The sequence below is a fragment of the Hippopotamus amphibius genome, chromosome 1 (assembly GCF_030028045.1).
Source record: "Hippopotamus amphibius kiboko isolate mHipAmp2 chromosome 1, mHipAmp2.hap2, whole genome shotgun sequence".
NCBI lineage: Eukaryota > Metazoa > Chordata > Mammalia > Artiodactyla > Hippopotamidae > Hippopotamus > Hippopotamus amphibius.
This window is the reverse complement of record NC_080186.1, coordinates 45,362,053-45,379,558: the sequence shown is the minus strand read 5'-3', so window position 1 is coordinate 45,379,558 and position 17,506 is coordinate 45,362,053. Positions and strand designations below refer to the sequence as shown.

At 46.8% G+C, this 17,506-nt stretch overlaps 1 protein-coding gene across 1 annotated transcript; it reads right to left on the bottom strand.

The window, feature by feature from the left end:
* Positions 1 to 184: 184 nt before the first annotated feature.
* On the bottom strand, positions 185 to 17,499 carry MRPL37 (mitochondrial ribosomal protein L37). Its single transcript, XM_057711744.1, has 7 exons — positions 17,080 to 17,499; positions 14,640 to 14,823; positions 14,430 to 14,545; positions 7,659 to 7,844; positions 5,543 to 5,700; positions 2,262 to 2,465; positions 185 to 407 (listed from the first exon to the last, which is right to left on the bottom strand). Exons 1-7 carry the CDS (start codon positions 17,423 to 17,425, stop codon positions 330 to 332), a joined length of 1,272 nt encoding a protein of 423 aa, XP_057567727.1. The 5' UTR covers positions 17,426 to 17,499; the 3' UTR covers positions 185 to 329.
* Between the last annotated feature and the right edge of the window lie 7 nt (positions 17,500 to 17,506).

Here is a 17,506-nt window from a genome sequence, read left to right as displayed (position 1 = left end):
CAGATGGAGAAACAAACTCAGTGATGAAGATTCTAATTTAAAGCCACAAGATGGGTCATGGACAAGCTGGGGCAGGCCAGGCTCCAGGGCCAGCACTTGTGCAGAGGCAGGCTCGTGGCAAGGGCCCGTGTGCAACTGTGGGTGCCCCTCCCGACGGCACCCTCACAACAAGCACAGGCTCCAGTGCACCGGAAGGGCTCTTTATTGTCAGCAAGACCACCAGCCAAAGGAGTGCTGCGGCTCCCGGCAGGCCCCGGCCCCGCCCAGGCCCCAGGATCCTCAGGGGAAGAGGGGCACGGGGGGCTCCAGGCCTCAGAACGATCCTTGGCTCACACAGCACCATGCAAATACAGAGCTAAAAACTTCCTGAATGTCTCTGGCTGGAAACCAGTCGGCCCAACAGGTTCCTGGAAAGAACACAGCCCATTAGGATCCTGCTACTAGGTTTAATGGCAGCAATTAAAACAAAGGTCGGTTTTATGTAAATCCTAAGTGCCTGGATAATAACTTTCTTTCTCTCACGACTAAGGAGGAGCGCTGGGGAGCTGGTGCCAACAGACGCCGGGGGGCTGGGCTACTGAGGAGGATGTGAAGCAGCCCAGCACACCTTTCAGCCAAATCACCTGTTGACACTGCTCTGATCCCTAACCCCATTCACCTCACCCACCACAAACAAATGTTCTGTTGCCCCTTCTAATTCCCAGGGACAATAATCCCTCACTCATTCCCCAGGCACCTGGTCTGCTCAGAGCTGTGCCCAGTGCTGGACACCCAACAGTGACTTGATTCTGGCTCTCAACCTCAAGGGACTTTCAGCCAGGTGTGCAGTTAGTGATAATGAAAGGCGATGGGCCTCATAACAGAAGCAGGAAAAAGACGCTAAGAAAGCAGGGGAGAAAATAACTGACTTCCATACATGGAGTGAGTCTGAAAGGAGAAGTACAATAGAATGGGCTAGAAAGAAAAAAGAAAGGAGACTTCAGAGAGGCCAGTATACGCACTGGGCCAGAGGGACAAATGAAGGTGGGAAGAGAAAGGGCGAGGCTGTAGCCCAGGGCCCGTGCTGGTGTAAGTGGAGGTGGAGGTGGGGTGGGTGGGGGAAGAGACAGGTAAGGAGGAGCCACATGACCACATCAGGACAGGCCTGGCACTAAGTCACATTCTGGAAGGCAGAGGCTGAAAGAAGAGGACCTGAAGACACGAAGGGAGAGGGAGAGCACAACTGAGAGCAGAGGGACGTGGGTGTGGCCGCACAGGTGAGGGATAATGTATGGTGTCTGGGGCCACAGGGAAGGGCCCAGACTGGTAGGCATTTCAAGAGTAAACAACACAGACACTGCAGAACTCATCACTCAACTAACATGATAAAATTCAAAGGCTCAACAACTCCATTTAAGCAAACCTGCCCAGGCCCTGTGTGGGCCACAGCTAGCCAGCCACAGACCCAGCAGCATCCCCGCTCTTCTCTCTCGTCCCCCAATCCTGTTTTGTCTCTTCAGAGTGCTTATCACTGCCTGATGTTATATTATGATTCTATTTAGATACTGTCACTGCCCACTGCACAGAACACAGGCCTGGTCTCTGTCAACTGAGCACTGGAGGTGCAGCAGGAAGTGACGATGCCAAGGAGGAATTCCCTCCTTATCTGTGGAATGAAATGAATGAACGCATCATTCACGGACTCAGCCTCTGAGGAGCTCAGGGCTCAGTTTGAGAGAGGAGCAGAACACATAAACAGATAACCACAGGACGGCAGCATGACTGTGCTGTGATGGGGGAACCCGAGGGCTATGGGAAGCCACCCGAGGTACTTAAACAAGGCTGGGATTGGGATGGTGGGTCTTTATGCTAAACCTGGAATGAGAAACAGAGGACAACCAGATGAAAGAGAAATGGGGGAGGCTGGGTGAGGGAGGAGGGAGCAAGAAGGAAGGCGCCTCCTCTATAGAAGGAGCAGCACCTACTAGGATCCGGCGCTGCACAGGCAGCAACACACACTGGAGAGCAGCGAGGAGCTGGGTGTGGTGGGCACAGAGGGGAGCCGGGGCAGGGAGGCAGAGCTGGGCAGGGTCCAGGGTGGAAGGCGCTGTTTTAGGTGATGGGCAGGGATGAAGTAGTCCTCCAGGCAGAGATCCTGAGCATGAAGTTCCTAAAGCCAGGGCCCCTCTCACAGCATCCTTTCAACTCCAACCCGGGCTCATTGTGGGGAGGCTGAGTCATGGCACTGGTCCAATCACCAGGCCAGAGATGGCTGGACTTACCACAACCACCTTCTTTTTGATCACCGGGAGACACCAAAAATGCTGATAGAGGAGCTGATCTGAGTCCACCCAGACTAGATTCTTGACGCCCTCCTCAGAGGCCAGATCCGTGGTGTTCAGCTGTAGCACCACGAACTGGAAGACACGTCCATCAGTGCCCACACTTTGCACGACCACTGGCTGCTCCAAAACCTTAGTGTCGTTCTGAGAGGAAAAGAGGACAAGTAAATCAAATCAAAAACGGTGGGGGTATAAGGAACAGCACAAACCAGGCAATTTCTATTTCTGGCCTTTAAAATAAACACCCACCCCCATTCAGTGGTATCCCCCGCAGGACAATGAAAACACATGTGGACCTGAGGGCACTGTCCAGGGCCAGGCCTTCTCGCCTGCACCCAGCCTGGCCTCAAACACCTCGTAGCCCAGGGTACCTGCTCTTCAACTTAAGCACATTAAAATACTAATTCCTGCCACTGAGAGGCAACTGCCAGGCAAGCTGCACAGTACGGGAAGATGAGCTGGGAGGTTAATGCAAGAAAGCCCCCAAACCCATGGCGTAACCTGACGATGACAACGACGTCTATCAAATGTTCACCTGGAGAGTCACTGCACGGAATATATATAATCTGAGCTCTCACTCCATTTGACAGTTGAGGAAACAGACTGGGTGAGGCAGTGACTCATCTGAAGTCACAAGGATGTGTGGCATCAGAACCCACAATGGCCAGGTGCTAGACCAGGCACACTTTCCATCTGCCATACTTTGCTCCCCAGGGCTGAGCATCTTGAAACACCCTGAGCCTACAAGCAGGCATCTCACCTGGGCTTTGGCCTCTCAATGCAACTCTGATTATGCGTCAGATTCCTGAGTGTCCAGTCCAGCTGTGTCAGCCCCAGGATTTCACCAGTTAACGCATTCGCTAATTATCTCTTTCAATTAGTGCCACTTGGTAACAGTAACAATACTAGCAACCATTTACTGAAGGCCTTTCATGTGCCAGGCATCACACTAGTTTTACATAAAGTCACCTCTAATCTTATAAATCCAGTGGTATATATCCACTTAACAGATGAGAAAGCCGAGGTTCAGAGAGGTGGTATAATCTGCTTAAGGTTACCCAGGATCAGACCCCAGGGTATTAAATCACTTAAAATCTTATTGTTCTGGTTTACATCTAGTGTCTCATTGTATCTGATAGTAGCACCTCTGTCATTCTCAAAAGCATCCCAGTATGGATGACAAATCACATGTTCACCCTACTGGAACTGTAGGAATCAAGTTTGGTGACTGCTATCCACTGGACAAAGATTCAGTAGGCAGGCCCCGTGAAGCAAAGCATCCTTGATTCAAAGATGCTGCCTACATTCACCGCTCCAGGGCTGAATCTGACATTAGGAATAGCTAATGTTAGACCTCAGTGTGGGCCACACTGGGACCATTGGCCTTAGAAATACCTGTTCTTAGCTGCATGAGAAATAAATAAAAAGAAAAGTACCTCTAAGTGTTAGCTGAGAATTCTGTATTGACTCTTATCTCCCTCTACAGATCAATAAAACTGCAGGTAGTACATAAATTTCTCAGCAATTTTACCTTTTACACAGAGGCTCTTCCCATAATTGCTCAACTTCACATCCCCAGGAATAATTTGTACCTGGAGGGGGTGGGGGAGGACTCCACTTCTGCCCAACTGGGTGGCAATTAGTGACAGTGTTGCTACCCATGCTCAGCTGGCACAGACGCTACAATGAGCCTGCAGGCCTGGGACCTGGCATGTGACTATCTCTGCCTCCCTCTCCTGTCCCAGAGTCAGGAGGCAGCATGTCCTTTGAAGCTGGAGAGCTCTGGGCTCCACTGCTTGCTTCCCTACTCATTAGCTGTGGGATCTTGGGCAAGTTACCCAACCTTCCAGAGCCTTCAGAAAGTATGTGGGAGAATGGGAATTAAGATAACCTCCCAAGGATTGGAAAGATACAAGAAGGTCACATAAACATGTGACAGCTGCTAATCTCTTAGCTGTGTGACCTTGGGGAAGTTACTGAGCTTTCCTGAGCATCCGTTTCTCCCCTTTAAAATGAAGCTAATAGCATCTGCCACAGGGGGTTACTACAAGGATTAAATAACGCAATGGTTCTCAAATTTTAGTGCAGTGGTTTTCAAACTTGAGCTTGTACCAGCATCACCTGGAGAGCTTGTTACAACAGACTGCCAGGCCCCACCCCGGAGCTTCTGATGCAGGATGTCTGGGATGGGCCTGAGAATCTGTATTTCCAGCAAGTGCCCAGGTGATGCTCATGCTGCTAATCCAGGGCCGTATTCTGAGAGCCACTGCTATAAGGAGGCCGAAGGAAACGTGTGGCATGTAGCAGACACTCGATACAGGCGAGGGCCATACTGCTCTCTATCTCATCAAGCTAACCACACTGTACCAACCCCACCTCGTTCCTAGACCAAGTAGGATGGCAAACAGAACATTCTGAAGTGCATCACTCCTCCAGGAGTGCCTTAGGCTCTAACCGAGACTGGGAGCCTGATAGCAGGTCCTCCCCTCCCACCCCCTCAACACACACACAAAACCAAGGATCTGGGGTCCCAGGCCTGCTTGGGGACTCTCCCCTATTGCCATCCCCTCCCTGGAGGCCTTCGCTTCCAGGCCAGGCTTTCCTCCAATCTTGGGACAGCACTATGTGACAACCACTCAGCGTGCATTCTATAATATCTGGGTCCCTGAGACCTCCTCTTAGAACCAAGGGGCTACCATGCAAGTGGTATCTTGGGTCCTCAGAATCTGTCCTGAGCGGGAAGGCAAGCCTAGGCCAGATCCTGCTTCACTTCCTCCTGCCTGCCTGATGGAGCCCTGTGCTCTGGCTCTGATGGTACAGAACAGCAGAGGTGTGCTGCAGCACAGATAACTGAAGCCTTAGGAGCTGGGTCTACTTGGTCCCAATCCTTTCTCCACCACTTACTGCTGTGTAATGCTGGACAAGCTGCTTAGGCTCCCTGGGATTCAGAGGCATAATGTGAAAAATGGGGATCACAATGAAACCTTGTAGACTATTGTGATAAAAAAAAAATGAGGTATTTTATGTAAGATAGGCACATCGTAGGCCCCCAGCAGATGGCCATTCATCTCTGTAGGGTAAGTGGAAGTGCCTCTCCCTAAAACTCCTCAGTCAAGCAAAAAAAAAAAAAAAATCCCTTCACACCCCCTTTCCTTTGAGTAGTATAAGGCAGAAAAGCAACACAATGTAAGGCAGCTCAGTGGGCTTCACCACATACATACCCCATAGAGGCGGCGGGCCTGAGCCAGGGCATTGCCAAAGGCAAACAGGATCATCTTGGCCCGCAGCTGATCTGGCTGGAAGCGGTGTCGTCGTAAATTGGCTGACTCCAGCAAATACAGGGTGTGGGGATAGGGGTAAGGATAACCCTCCCGGAACCCTGCAAGACATGTCAGTGGGCGGAGAGGATTAATCAGCCTGCCCCACAGCTTCAGGAAAGTCACCCCAGGCGTTACAGAGCCCAGTAGAGGTAGATAGTATCACTATAGCTCAGGGGCTGGCAGACATCAACCTGCTGGCCTAATCTGGCCCATTTTTAAAAGTAAAACTTTTCCTGGAGCACAACCACGCCCACTCATTTACGTATGTCCATTACGTAACTGTGACAGAGACCACATGTGGCTTGCAAAACCTAAAATACTATTTGGTTCTTCACAGAAAATTTTTCCAACCTGTTCCAGGTGATTCTTGCAAAGCTAGCTCTAAGTCTACCCCTTTCTCTCTCATTCAAGCACACAGATGATAGTGATATTAGAAGGATAACTTAAAATCTATGGTAATTACTTTTTAAAAAAGTAAATCATTTGCAAAATTCAATACTTCATTATTAGTAACAAATGACTTGCCTGATACCTCACAACACTGTGTTGAGAATCAAAGTTCAGCACTTGCTCAGCTCAGCCATGACCCTGCTGGGTCACCATTTCTTCCCCTGCATGGCTATGAGCAAACCCTCAGAGGCTGGGGGCTTCTAGAGTGAGTGACCTGGATTAGCAAAAGTGGGTGAAATGGAAGAAGAATGAGACTGGGAAAGTGTGGGCTCTGAAAATCCCAGAGGAGAGCACTACTTAGGAAAGAAAAGATGTGACTTTCCTGTCTGCCTCAGTTCCTCCACATGTGTGAATATCCAACACTTAGCACTCACTCTGTGCCAAGCTTTAAGATGGGTACCAGGAACAGAGCCCATGCGGTGCCTGCCACTGCCTTTGAGGAGCTCACCAAGTTCAGAGGGCAGACAGACAGGAAAACTGATCACATCCACAGAGGGCCATGTCAAGACACAAGGGGAGCCAGGGGGCTTTGTGAGGACAGGTGAAAGGCCCCTGACCAGACTGCGAGGTTGCAGAGCATTTCTGGGAAGAAGGCAGTCCTAAGATAAATTGTGACAGATGAGTAGTTATTAAGCTGAAGACAAAAAGAGGTGAATGGTCAAAAGTGCAGGCAGAGGGAAAAGGAAGTGCCAAAGCAGAGTGGTGAGAAAAGGCACAGTTGGAATAAAGGGGGCTTGTGTGGGAGGAGACAAAGATCAGGCTGGAGGGAAGGGTAGAGGGCAGATGCGAAGGCCCTCGTGCGATAAGCTAAGGAGTTCAAACTTTACCCAACAGGCAATGGGGAGGTGGGCACAGAGAGCGATGGGATTAAATCTGTGTTCTAGAACGACTGTTCTGGAACTGTGAACTGGAGGGACTGGAGAGAAAATATCCCGGGTCAGACTAACGCATCAAGAGGTTGTGTAACAGGCTGGGTGAGAGACAGTAGGGACTGACAGAGGTGTAGCTGTGGAAATGAAGAGAGGTTAAGGAAGAAGACGCTGCAGTTCACAGTGACTGAGTGGATGACAGGAACTGCAGGCCTGCCCAGCCTAACTCCCTAGCTCTGTCTTGGCTCACTGGGGAAGTGGTGGTGCTTTGTTCGATGGAGGCGGGGTGAATATCCCCATTCAAGGATTGGAGGGCTTCTTCCGTCCTAGCAGCAGGTTGGCCAGAGTTTACACGGTGCAGAGAGAGGGGGTGTCTTTCAAGGGAACTATGAATAAAGGAAACATTTGATGCCTGGCCAAAAGCCTCTCCTACCACCCACTACAACTGATGTAACAGAATTACTTCTCAAGGGTCAAAAGTAAAGTCAGCCTTTGAGCCAATCACACCCTCCCTGAGCCTCAGTTTCCTTACCTATAAAATGGGGTGAACAGTACCTATCTCACAGGGCTGCTACATGGCTCTTAGGAGAAAATGCACGAGGTGCTTAGCACATAGTTAGTACTCAATGTTTCCCTTCGCTCTGGAGAAAGCCTGTCCCTCATCTGACTGCCTGAATGTCGAAGGCTTTGCTACTTACCTGTGTCGTCGTTCACATCATAAATGTTGCATTCCTGAAGACCCATAGTGGGAGATATGGGATAGAAGGTCTCAAGAACATGACTCTTAGTAGCTTCCACCTCCTCTCGGGAGGCAATGGGGGGCAGAGGCTCCTTGGCATTCAGCTGGTCTCCACTGGAACCATGGACCTGAATAAGAGTAGACTCTACAAGAGAAGAAAGACCATTAGTCTAACCTGATCTAAAGCCTTAGCTAGGCAAAGTCTAAAGCTTTCATGCCTCCATGCTCCTCAAGCCTTTTATAGCTTTACTCTCTGATCTGCCTCATCATGGAAAACAAAACTGTGGAAATTCATCCTTGCGTTTATCATGTAAGCAGGCAAGCCTCCTTCACTTGACGTCTGGGTGCCATCTTCTGCCTCTGCTGGGCCTTGGAGTAGACAAGGAAACATCAAAGAACTGAGTGGCCTGGCTGAAGTCACAGAACAAGCATGTAACAAGACTGGAGTTCAAATGAAGATCACATCATTCCTAATCTAGTGATCTTCACTCTAAAGAATACAAGGTGACATGAGAACAGAATGGTGGAGACCTGAGCTCACCTCCTCTCACAAAACCCAAAACAACTAACTGCTGAACAACCATCGACAAAAAAGGACTGGAACCTACCAACAAAGATATTCTACTTCCAAAGGCAAAGAAGCAGCCACAACAAGATGCATTCGCAATATAATCAAATCCCATACCTCCCACTGGGTGACCCACAAACTGGAAAATAATTGTATCACAGAGGTTCTCCCACAGGAGTGAGACTTCTGAGCCCCACAAAAGGCTCCTCAGTCTGGGGGTCTGGCATTGGGAGGAGGAATCCCAGAGCATTTGGCTTTGAAGGCCAGAGAGGCTTGATCGCAGGAACTCGACAGGACTGGGAGAAAAAGAAATGCCACTCTCAGAGGGCGGACACAGGGTCTCACGTGCACCGGGACTCAGGGGAAAAAGCACTGACTTCATAGGAGCCTAGGCCAGACCTACCCGCTGATCTTGGAGGGTCTCCTAGAGAGGTGGGGGAGGGGAGGAAGGGGTGGCAGCTGTGGCTCACAGAACGGTCAAGAACACTGGTGGTGGAGGTACTGGGGAGTATTCATTGGAGTGAGCTGTTCTAGACCTGGCCCCATCCAACAGTCCACAGGCTCCAGTGCTGGGACGCCTCTGGCCAAACAACAGACAAGGCAGAAACACAGCCGCTCACAGACAGGCTGCTTCAAGTCTTCCTGAGCCATAGCCACCTCTAAACACACCCCTTGACACAGCCCTGCACACCAGAGGGACAAGGCCCAGCTCCACCCACCAGTGGGCAAGCACCAGTCCCTCCCACCAGGAAGCCTGCACAAGCCTAAATGTAAGACTGGATACTATGAAACTCTTAGAGGAAAACACAGGTAGGACACTGACATTAATCCCAGCTATATCTTTTTTGATCTACCTCCCAGAGTAACAAAAATAAAAACAAAACAAATTGGAACCTAATCAAACTTAAAAGCTTTTGCACAGTAAAGGAAACCATAAATAAAAAGACAACCCACAGAATGGGAGAAAATATTTCCAAACAATGCGAGCAACAAGGGATTAATCTCCAAAATATACAAACAGCTCAATATCAAAAAAAAACAACCCAATCAAGAAATGGGCAGAAGATCTAAAGAGACATTTCTCCAAAGAAGACATACAGAAAGCCAAAATGCACATGGAAAGATGCTTAACATCACTAATTATCAGAGAAATGCAAATCAAAACTACTATAAGGTATCACCTCACACCAGTCAGAATGGCCATCATCAAGTCTATGAACAATAAATGCCAGAGAGGGTGTGGAGAAAAGGGAACTCTCCTACACTGTTGATAAGAATGTAAACTGGTACAGCCACTATGGAGAACAGTATGGAGGTTCCTTAAAAAACTAAAAATAGAGCTACCACATGATCCAGTAATCCCACTCCTGGGCATGCATCCAGGGGAAATCATACTTTGAAAAGATACACGTACCCCAATGTTCACTGCAGCACCTTTTACAATAGTCAGGACATGGAAGCAACCTCAATGCCCATCGACAGAGGCGCGGATAAAGAAGATCTAGTACATATATACAATGGAATATTACTCAGCCATAAAAAGAAGAATGAAATAATGCCATTTGCAGCAACATGGATGGATTTAGAGATGATCATACTAAGTGAAGTAAGTCAGAGAAAGACAAGTATCATACAGTATCACTTATATGTAGAATCTAAAAGAAGTGATACAAATGAACTTATTTACAAAACGGAAACAGACTTATAGACTTATAAACAAACTAATGGTTACCAGAAGGGAAAGGTAGCAGGGACGGATAAATTAGGTGGTTGGGATTAACATATACACACTACTATATATAAAACAGATAATCAACAACAACCTACGTATATGGGAAAAGAATCTGAAAAGAATAGATGTATATGCATAACTAAATCAGTTTGCTGTACATGTGAAAGTAACACAACATTGTAAATCAACTATACTCCAATATAAAATTAAAAACAAAAAAGAGAAGGATTAGTTAAAAATAAAGTTTTTATCCTTAAAAAAAAAAAAAAAGGAAAAAACCCTTTGGTTAAGGTGTTAATCCTGGGTTTATTTAGAGGGACTGACCAATGCACTCTTCTTCCTGTGTTCTCTTTCCATTGAACCTTGAGGCCTGGTGATCTCCGTGGGCTCAGAGATCTTCCCAAGCACCTGCTCTCAGCTGGGGACCCAGAAATGAGTGAGAATAACTCTCTGCTCTTAAGAAGCTGGCTAGAGAGTATGTGCTACAACAAAAGTATGAACACACTTGGAGATAGCAGAGGTGGGGAAAACTGACCTCCTCTGGGATGCCTGAGAAGCTTCCTAAAAGAAGCAATGCCTTTAAACTTGCTTCTACATACAGATGGTCAAAAGGTACATGAAAAGCTGCTCAACGTCACTAATTATTAGAGAAATACAAATCAAAACTACAATGAGGTATAACCTTACACCAGTTAGAATGGGCATCAGAAAATCTACAAACAATAAATGCTGGAGAGGGTGTGGAGAAAAGGGAATCCTCTTACACTGTTGGTGGGAATGCAAATTGATACAGCCACTATGGAAAACAGTATGGAGGTTCCCTAAAAAACTAAAAATGGAATTACCATATGATCCAGCAATCTCACTACTGGGCATATACCCAGAGAAAACCATAATTCAAAAAGACACATGCACCCCAATATTCACTGCAGCACTGTTTACAATAGCCAGGTCATGGAAGCAACCTAAATATCCATCAACATGTGAATGGATAAAGAAGATATGGTACATATATACAATGGAATATTACTCAGCCATAAAAAGGAACAAAATTGGAACATTTGAGAGACATGGATGGACCTAGAGACTGCCATACAGAATGAAGTAAGTCAGAAAGAGAAAAACAAACATTGTATATTAACACATATATGTGGAATCTAGAAAAATGGTATAGATAAAAATATTATACTATATTTCCAGAAGAAAAAAAAAGAATAAAAAATCAGGGACTTCCCTGGTGGTGCAGTGGTTAAGAATCTGCCTGCCAATGCAGGAGACACGGGTTCGATCCCTGGTCCAGGAAGATCCCACATGCCGTGGCGCAACTAAGCCCATGTGCCACAACTACTGAGCCTGTGCTCTAGAGCCTGTGAGCCACAACTACTGAGCCCTTGTGCTGCAACTACTGAAGTCTGCTCGCCTAGAGCCCATGCTCCACAAGAGAAGTCCGCACACCGCAACAAACAGTAGTCTCCGCTCACAATTAAAGAAAGCCTGTGCACAGCAATAAACACTCAACACAGCCAAAAACAAATTAAAAAAAATCATTACAGTGTAGCTAATAATGCTTTCTTGCCTTAGCTCCTATTCATATTTTGTCAAATGTAGTATGGCTACAACAGTAGTCTTTTGATTTGTATCTGAGTTGTATATCTTTTTCTAACCTTCAATCTTATCAAATTTTTTATATTTAAACTTGTCTGGGACTTCCCAGGTGGCGCAGTGGTTAAGAATCTGCCTGCCAATGCAGGGGACACGGGTTTGAGCCCTGGGTCAGGAAGATTCCGCAGAGCAACTAAGCCCACGAGCCACAACTACCGAGCCCATGTGCTGCAACTACTGAAGCTCGTACACCTGGAGCCCATGCTCCACAACATAAGCCACCGTAATAAGAAGCCTGTGTATCACAACAAAAAGTAGCCGCCATCCACCACAATTAGAGAAAGCCCGCACACAGCAACAAAGACCCAATGCAGCCAATAAATTAATAAAACTTAAAAGAAAACTTGTCTGTATGCTTATGCTTTTATGCTCCTCTTGTAAAAGTCATAGAATTAAATTTTAATTTTTAAATCTAAAAAAAATATATATATAATAAAACAATAAACTTGCTTCTGAAAGATTGATAAGAGCAGACCTTCTCAACTTTGGTGCTGTTCACATTTTAGACCAGGTAATTCTCTGGTGAGGGAGGCTATCCTGTGCACTGTAGATATCTGGCAGCATCTTTGGCCTCTACTCACCAGATACCAAGAGAACTTCCACTACCAGCCCCGGCTCTGGCTCAAGTCATGACAAACAGAAATGTTTCCAGACTCTGCCAAATCTCCCCTAGAGGGTAAAACCACCCTTGACTGAAAAATGCTGGGTCAGAGTCTGCCAGGCAAAGAAAAGTGAGAAAACTGTTCTAGTGAAGGAGTAACATGTTTCATGGCACAAAAGCATGCTGCTCTATGGCAAAGCTTAGGGAAATAAATCCAGATTACTGAGACTAGAGGCAAAGGAGAAAGGCTACTAAACCCAGGAAATGGGTCAGACTGTCCTCAACAACTCAGTTTAAAAAAAAAAAAAAAAAATCGAGCCAGTCAGAAAGCCTCACTTAAGTCAGATTAGCATATTTCATACGTGGAGATAGGTTGTACGAGGAAACAAACTCACATCTGACTAAGCAGGAAGCCTGCTCACTGTGAACGTGGGCAGATGCCCTTCAGAAGTCTCCACAGGAAGCCAAATGTCATCTGGAAAGACCCCTGGAGAATGGCCTCCTAAGGATTCTCCATGGGGTCAAATCCTCCTCTTGGTGCTTGGGTTTTGAGAAGTACAAATCAAATACTACAGTGTGATGGTAACTGACCAAGGCTCATGATCCTGTATGTCTAAAAACTGGTTTGGCCAACAGCACTGTCATTTAATTAGCACGTGTCCTCCCTTACCGGGTATGCAAACATCATACCTCAAAAACAGTTTTCTCAAGTATTTCCTATTTCCTCACAAATAATATGCAAGGAAGATAAATGTGCCTGGACCTCTCCTAACCTTGGGTTTTAGATTCTCCCCACAGACCACTCTACTGTGGTTTCCAATTCAAATCCCTCCACATCCCTCCTCCAGTGACAGCTCCAAATGGGGCAGTTTAATTAGAGGTAATACTTGATAATGGGCCAACAAGTACTGCTCTATAAATGAGGTTCACTAATTTCCTTAGTGGTGCCATTACCTCTATAAAGCTGACTCCTTGCCAGGAAGTCCATACTCAAAGGGGCAAACTGAAGAAACCTGACCAAGCAGATGTCCTGAAAACCCAAAATTATTCTACAGCTGGTTTCCCTGCTCCAGGATTCCACCAAAGACAACACTTGCATCTTGGAACATCCTTGCCTAAAATATCTGAGATTTGGTATTGATTCACCCGTTCCTTCAGTCAGCACCTATTGTGTGGCAAGAACTGTTAAACAATGTGGACAAAAATGCATAAGACACAGTCTTCATCAACAGAAGTTTGCAGTTTAGTGGGGCAGGCAGAAGAGACATTAAATAATCACAATACAGTATAATGTGTGCTATGACAAAAGTAGGCATATGGACACAAGGAGCACAGAGCTAACCTGTGAATTCATATGAGAAGGGGGCTTGAGCTGAGTCATGCAGACAAGTAGAACTTACTCAAATGAGGAAAGCAGAAAAGAGCATTCGAGACAGAACGCACAGCACATGCAAAGGCAAAGCTTGATGCCCAAAAGCTGCAAGTGGCTATGTGTAAATTTGGAGGTGGGGGCAGTAGAGCAGGAGATAAGACTAGAAAGACTAGGTGGTGGCCAAATCACAGAAGACCTTGGATACCACGATAAACAAGCTATTGGGAGACAATAAAGAATTTGAAACAGGGAAAGGACATAAGATAATCTGAACTTTAGAAAGATCACTCTAGCAGTTATGCGGAAAATGGATTTGGAAAACAAAAGCATGAATGGAGTAAGAAGGCTTTTGCAGTAGTATATGAGCTTTGTGAGTGCAGACTGTATGTTTTATTACTTCTTTTTTTTTTTTTTTTTTTTTTTTTTTGGGGGGGTACAGCAGGTTCAATCAACTGTTTTTATACACATATCCCCATATTCCCTCCCTTCCTTGACGCCCCCCCCTCGAGTCCCCCCCACCCTCCCTGCCCTTATTACTTCCTTATCTTCAACATTTGGGCACTTGGAGGGACTCAGCAGATATGGTTTGAATTAAGTCTTAGAAAGAAATGATTAAAAACAAAAAAGGCTGGGCTATCATGACATTGAGGATGTGTCTCAGCCACAAAACTGCACCATGAAGGATCGGAGTGATAATAGATATGGCAGGAGGGAAGGGAATATAAGCTGGTGGCAGGGCTAACAGCAAAAAGATAAGGAACAGACAAAGGCTTTCTGGTATACAGGAGGACCAACCTCGATTCCAGGTGGTGGATAACGTGTTGTTTTGGGCACAGATCCGCCTGGCAAGAGAAGGATGCTTGAGAATCTGGGATCTACACAGCTGTATCAGACCGTCCACAATGACTGGACTTGGAGAAAAGAAGAGACATTTGGAGATATAAAGCAACAGGTTGACTCTAAGATCCATCAGCTAGAAATCTTATTGAGCTGGGGGAAACTTACCAGTAGGACTCTCTCTTGGGGATGTCTTCAGTAGAGTGCCAGAGACGAGCGTAAGAGATCACATTCAGAACACGTTCATCTTGGTTCTCTATGTGGTTCCTTGGATCATCAGCAAGGCTAAGCACTTTCTCAGGAAGGCCTTCTATTAACTTGGTCTTGGTAAGCCAGAGGGCCTGCTTTACACCTTTAGGGTCATCAGTCACACACACAAACACACACAACCAAAAAAAAGATGATTCAGGAAGAGATGCTTATGCCTGCCAGCTAGTATTTTGGGGGAAAAGCAGCCTTGAGAGAGATGGGATTTTTTCTGACACCTGAAGGATCAGAACTAAAAATAAACAGCAGAAGCAAGGAGAGCCAGATTTCAATTCAGCTTCAAGAATGACCAGCTACTTAAAGACAGCTGACAGTTGATTAAGGCAGTGAGTACCTGCCATAGGAGGAATTCAAACAGCCACTAAGATGGCTGAGATCAAGAAGCTGAATCTTGCAGGTGAGGATCTGTTTGTTACCTGCAGAATTCAGACTCCAAACTACAGGACTAGATCAATAGAGGCCAACCTTTCAAAACCTAGATCCCGTCTATTAACCCACACCCTAGTCCCTAACTGGAAAAGCTCATGTCTGCCAAACATACTTCATTCAACAGATATGGGCAAGAAGCTTTGGGAAATAACTTTTGGATCATGAATAACCTGAGGAGCCCTGAGCTTGGAAACACTAAATGATTTTTCACATCTTAACTCTTAAGCTCATTCTAAAATGAGCTATTTTACAAGCAGATTTTTGTATGAAGAAGCCCCAATGAAACGTACTGCTATATTTGTCAAAAGAACCATACTGAGGATGTTGTTCAATTTCTTATACAGGGTCCTCCCTGAGACCTTCTGAACTTCTCCCTGGCCTCAGTACAGGAAGGTTGGGCTTTTCCTGGGTAGAGTACTGTTTTGTCTTTTGGACATGGTGAATTGCATAACTCAAAATGTTTCTCTATACCAGGGGTCAAACTTTTTCTTAAAAGGCCAGAGAGTAAATATTTTCAGCTTCTGGGCCATACAGTCTCTGTCACAACTACTCAGCTCTGCTACTGCAGCATGAAAGCAGCCATAGGTAATAACTAAACAGGTGTGCATGGTTTCAGTCTAATTACGTTAAAGCTCATGATCTCTCCATTATCCCAATCTGCTTCTCTAGACCTCTATCTTGCAGCGTTTTATTACAGACTTTACAGAACCTCTCTGCATATGGTGAGAGCATAGGGTATGTTTCAGCCTGGTCAAACAAGTTAATCTTAATTTCTAAAATACAGTTAATGCAATTCATCCACATGGTAATGTTACCAGGGTCACTTGAGAGTGCCAAGTCTTGTAAGGTCCTTCACAGCATCCTGTGAGGACACTGGAAGTGTTTAAAGGCTGAAAAAACAGCTTTCAGGAATGGGTCTGAGCAGCTTAAGAGGCTGGCCGGTTGACTTAAGTTTTTTTCAAACCTAGGATTTATTCTCTGGCTTAGTCCCCAAATCCTTAGTCCCCAAGTCTCTTTCTTTCCTAATTACTTACTGGAAAATTCTGCTCTCACTTACCTGGACCATTTTGTGTTTTCAGGACTTGCCCTAACCCCACCCTGACTTAGGGACTAAGGAAGAATGAGGAAGAAAATATGGGTAAGAGAATTCTCAATAAACGACCCCTTCCACTCTGGACCCTGGAACACAATTTCCGGTACAGCCCCAGACATAGATGGTTTTGGCTAAAGTCATTTTGACCTGCTCTTAGTGAGTGAAAGGGAGCAGAAGTGGACTAGACGGATTTTTAGGTCCAAATCTTTCCTTGAAAACATCTTAGCTCTGACTTTTGACAAAGGACATGGACCTGGGAAACCAGAGGTGTAGCCCTGACTTCACTAGTAAACCCACAGTGCACCTGTGAGCAAATCACTGGCAAATCACTTCTCCTCTGTCACAATAACCAATCCTGTGAAATGAAGAGATAGGCCTGCAGATTAAGCACTGTTTCTGTTGTCTCTTTGCACTATAATCCCCCTCCATCTAGTTCTTAAAAATACCTACATCTCCACGGTGCAAGAGCTAGGTCATTGTAGGCCACCTAGTCAAAACCACTCACTTCACAGCAAATGGAGGCTCGGGAAGCTTCAGCCACTTGCCAAAATCACACAGAGGGTGAGAGGCAGGGCTTGGCCTAGAAACCAGATATTTCCACTTGGCCACTAAAAACGCTAAGAGCCCCTCACACGTGCTGCTCCTGACGACTCACTTAACCCTGACAATTCTCAGAAGATGAAAATCAACATCGGGCCCACTTCGCAGACGAAGACACGAGACCCGGAGAGTTTCAACCTCTTGCCCGAGGCCACAGAAAGTCCGGGTCAGTGCTGGGTAGAGGAACAACGTCCCCTCCCGCCCGTCCTGGGGCCTCACCCTCGAGGAGGCGGCAACGCTGGTGGAAGAGGTAGCAAGCCTGGTCCTTGTACAGCGGGTGCTCGTGAGGCGGGGGCAAGCGGCGGAACTGTGGGTGCGTCCAGCCGCCGTCCCAGGGCGGGAAGACTGGCCGCGCCAGACCCGGCATGAAGTGCATCTTCCCCGCGTAGGTGATGGGCTCCAGTCCAGGAATCTCGTACACCCTGTCCGGGGGAGGAGGCTCGGGCTTCCGCGTGGAGCGCACGCCCCACTCGTATGCCCCGCGTCTCGGGGCCCCGCAGCCCCCAAGGCCGAGCCGCCCGGGAAGAGCTAGCGCCCGCCTTGCGGGCCCCGACGCCAACGCCATACCAATCTACTCTCCTCAAGCCCGCGACCTGGACGCCGCCATCTTCCCACGCGCTAGGCCTGCCGGGAACGAAAGGGGCCG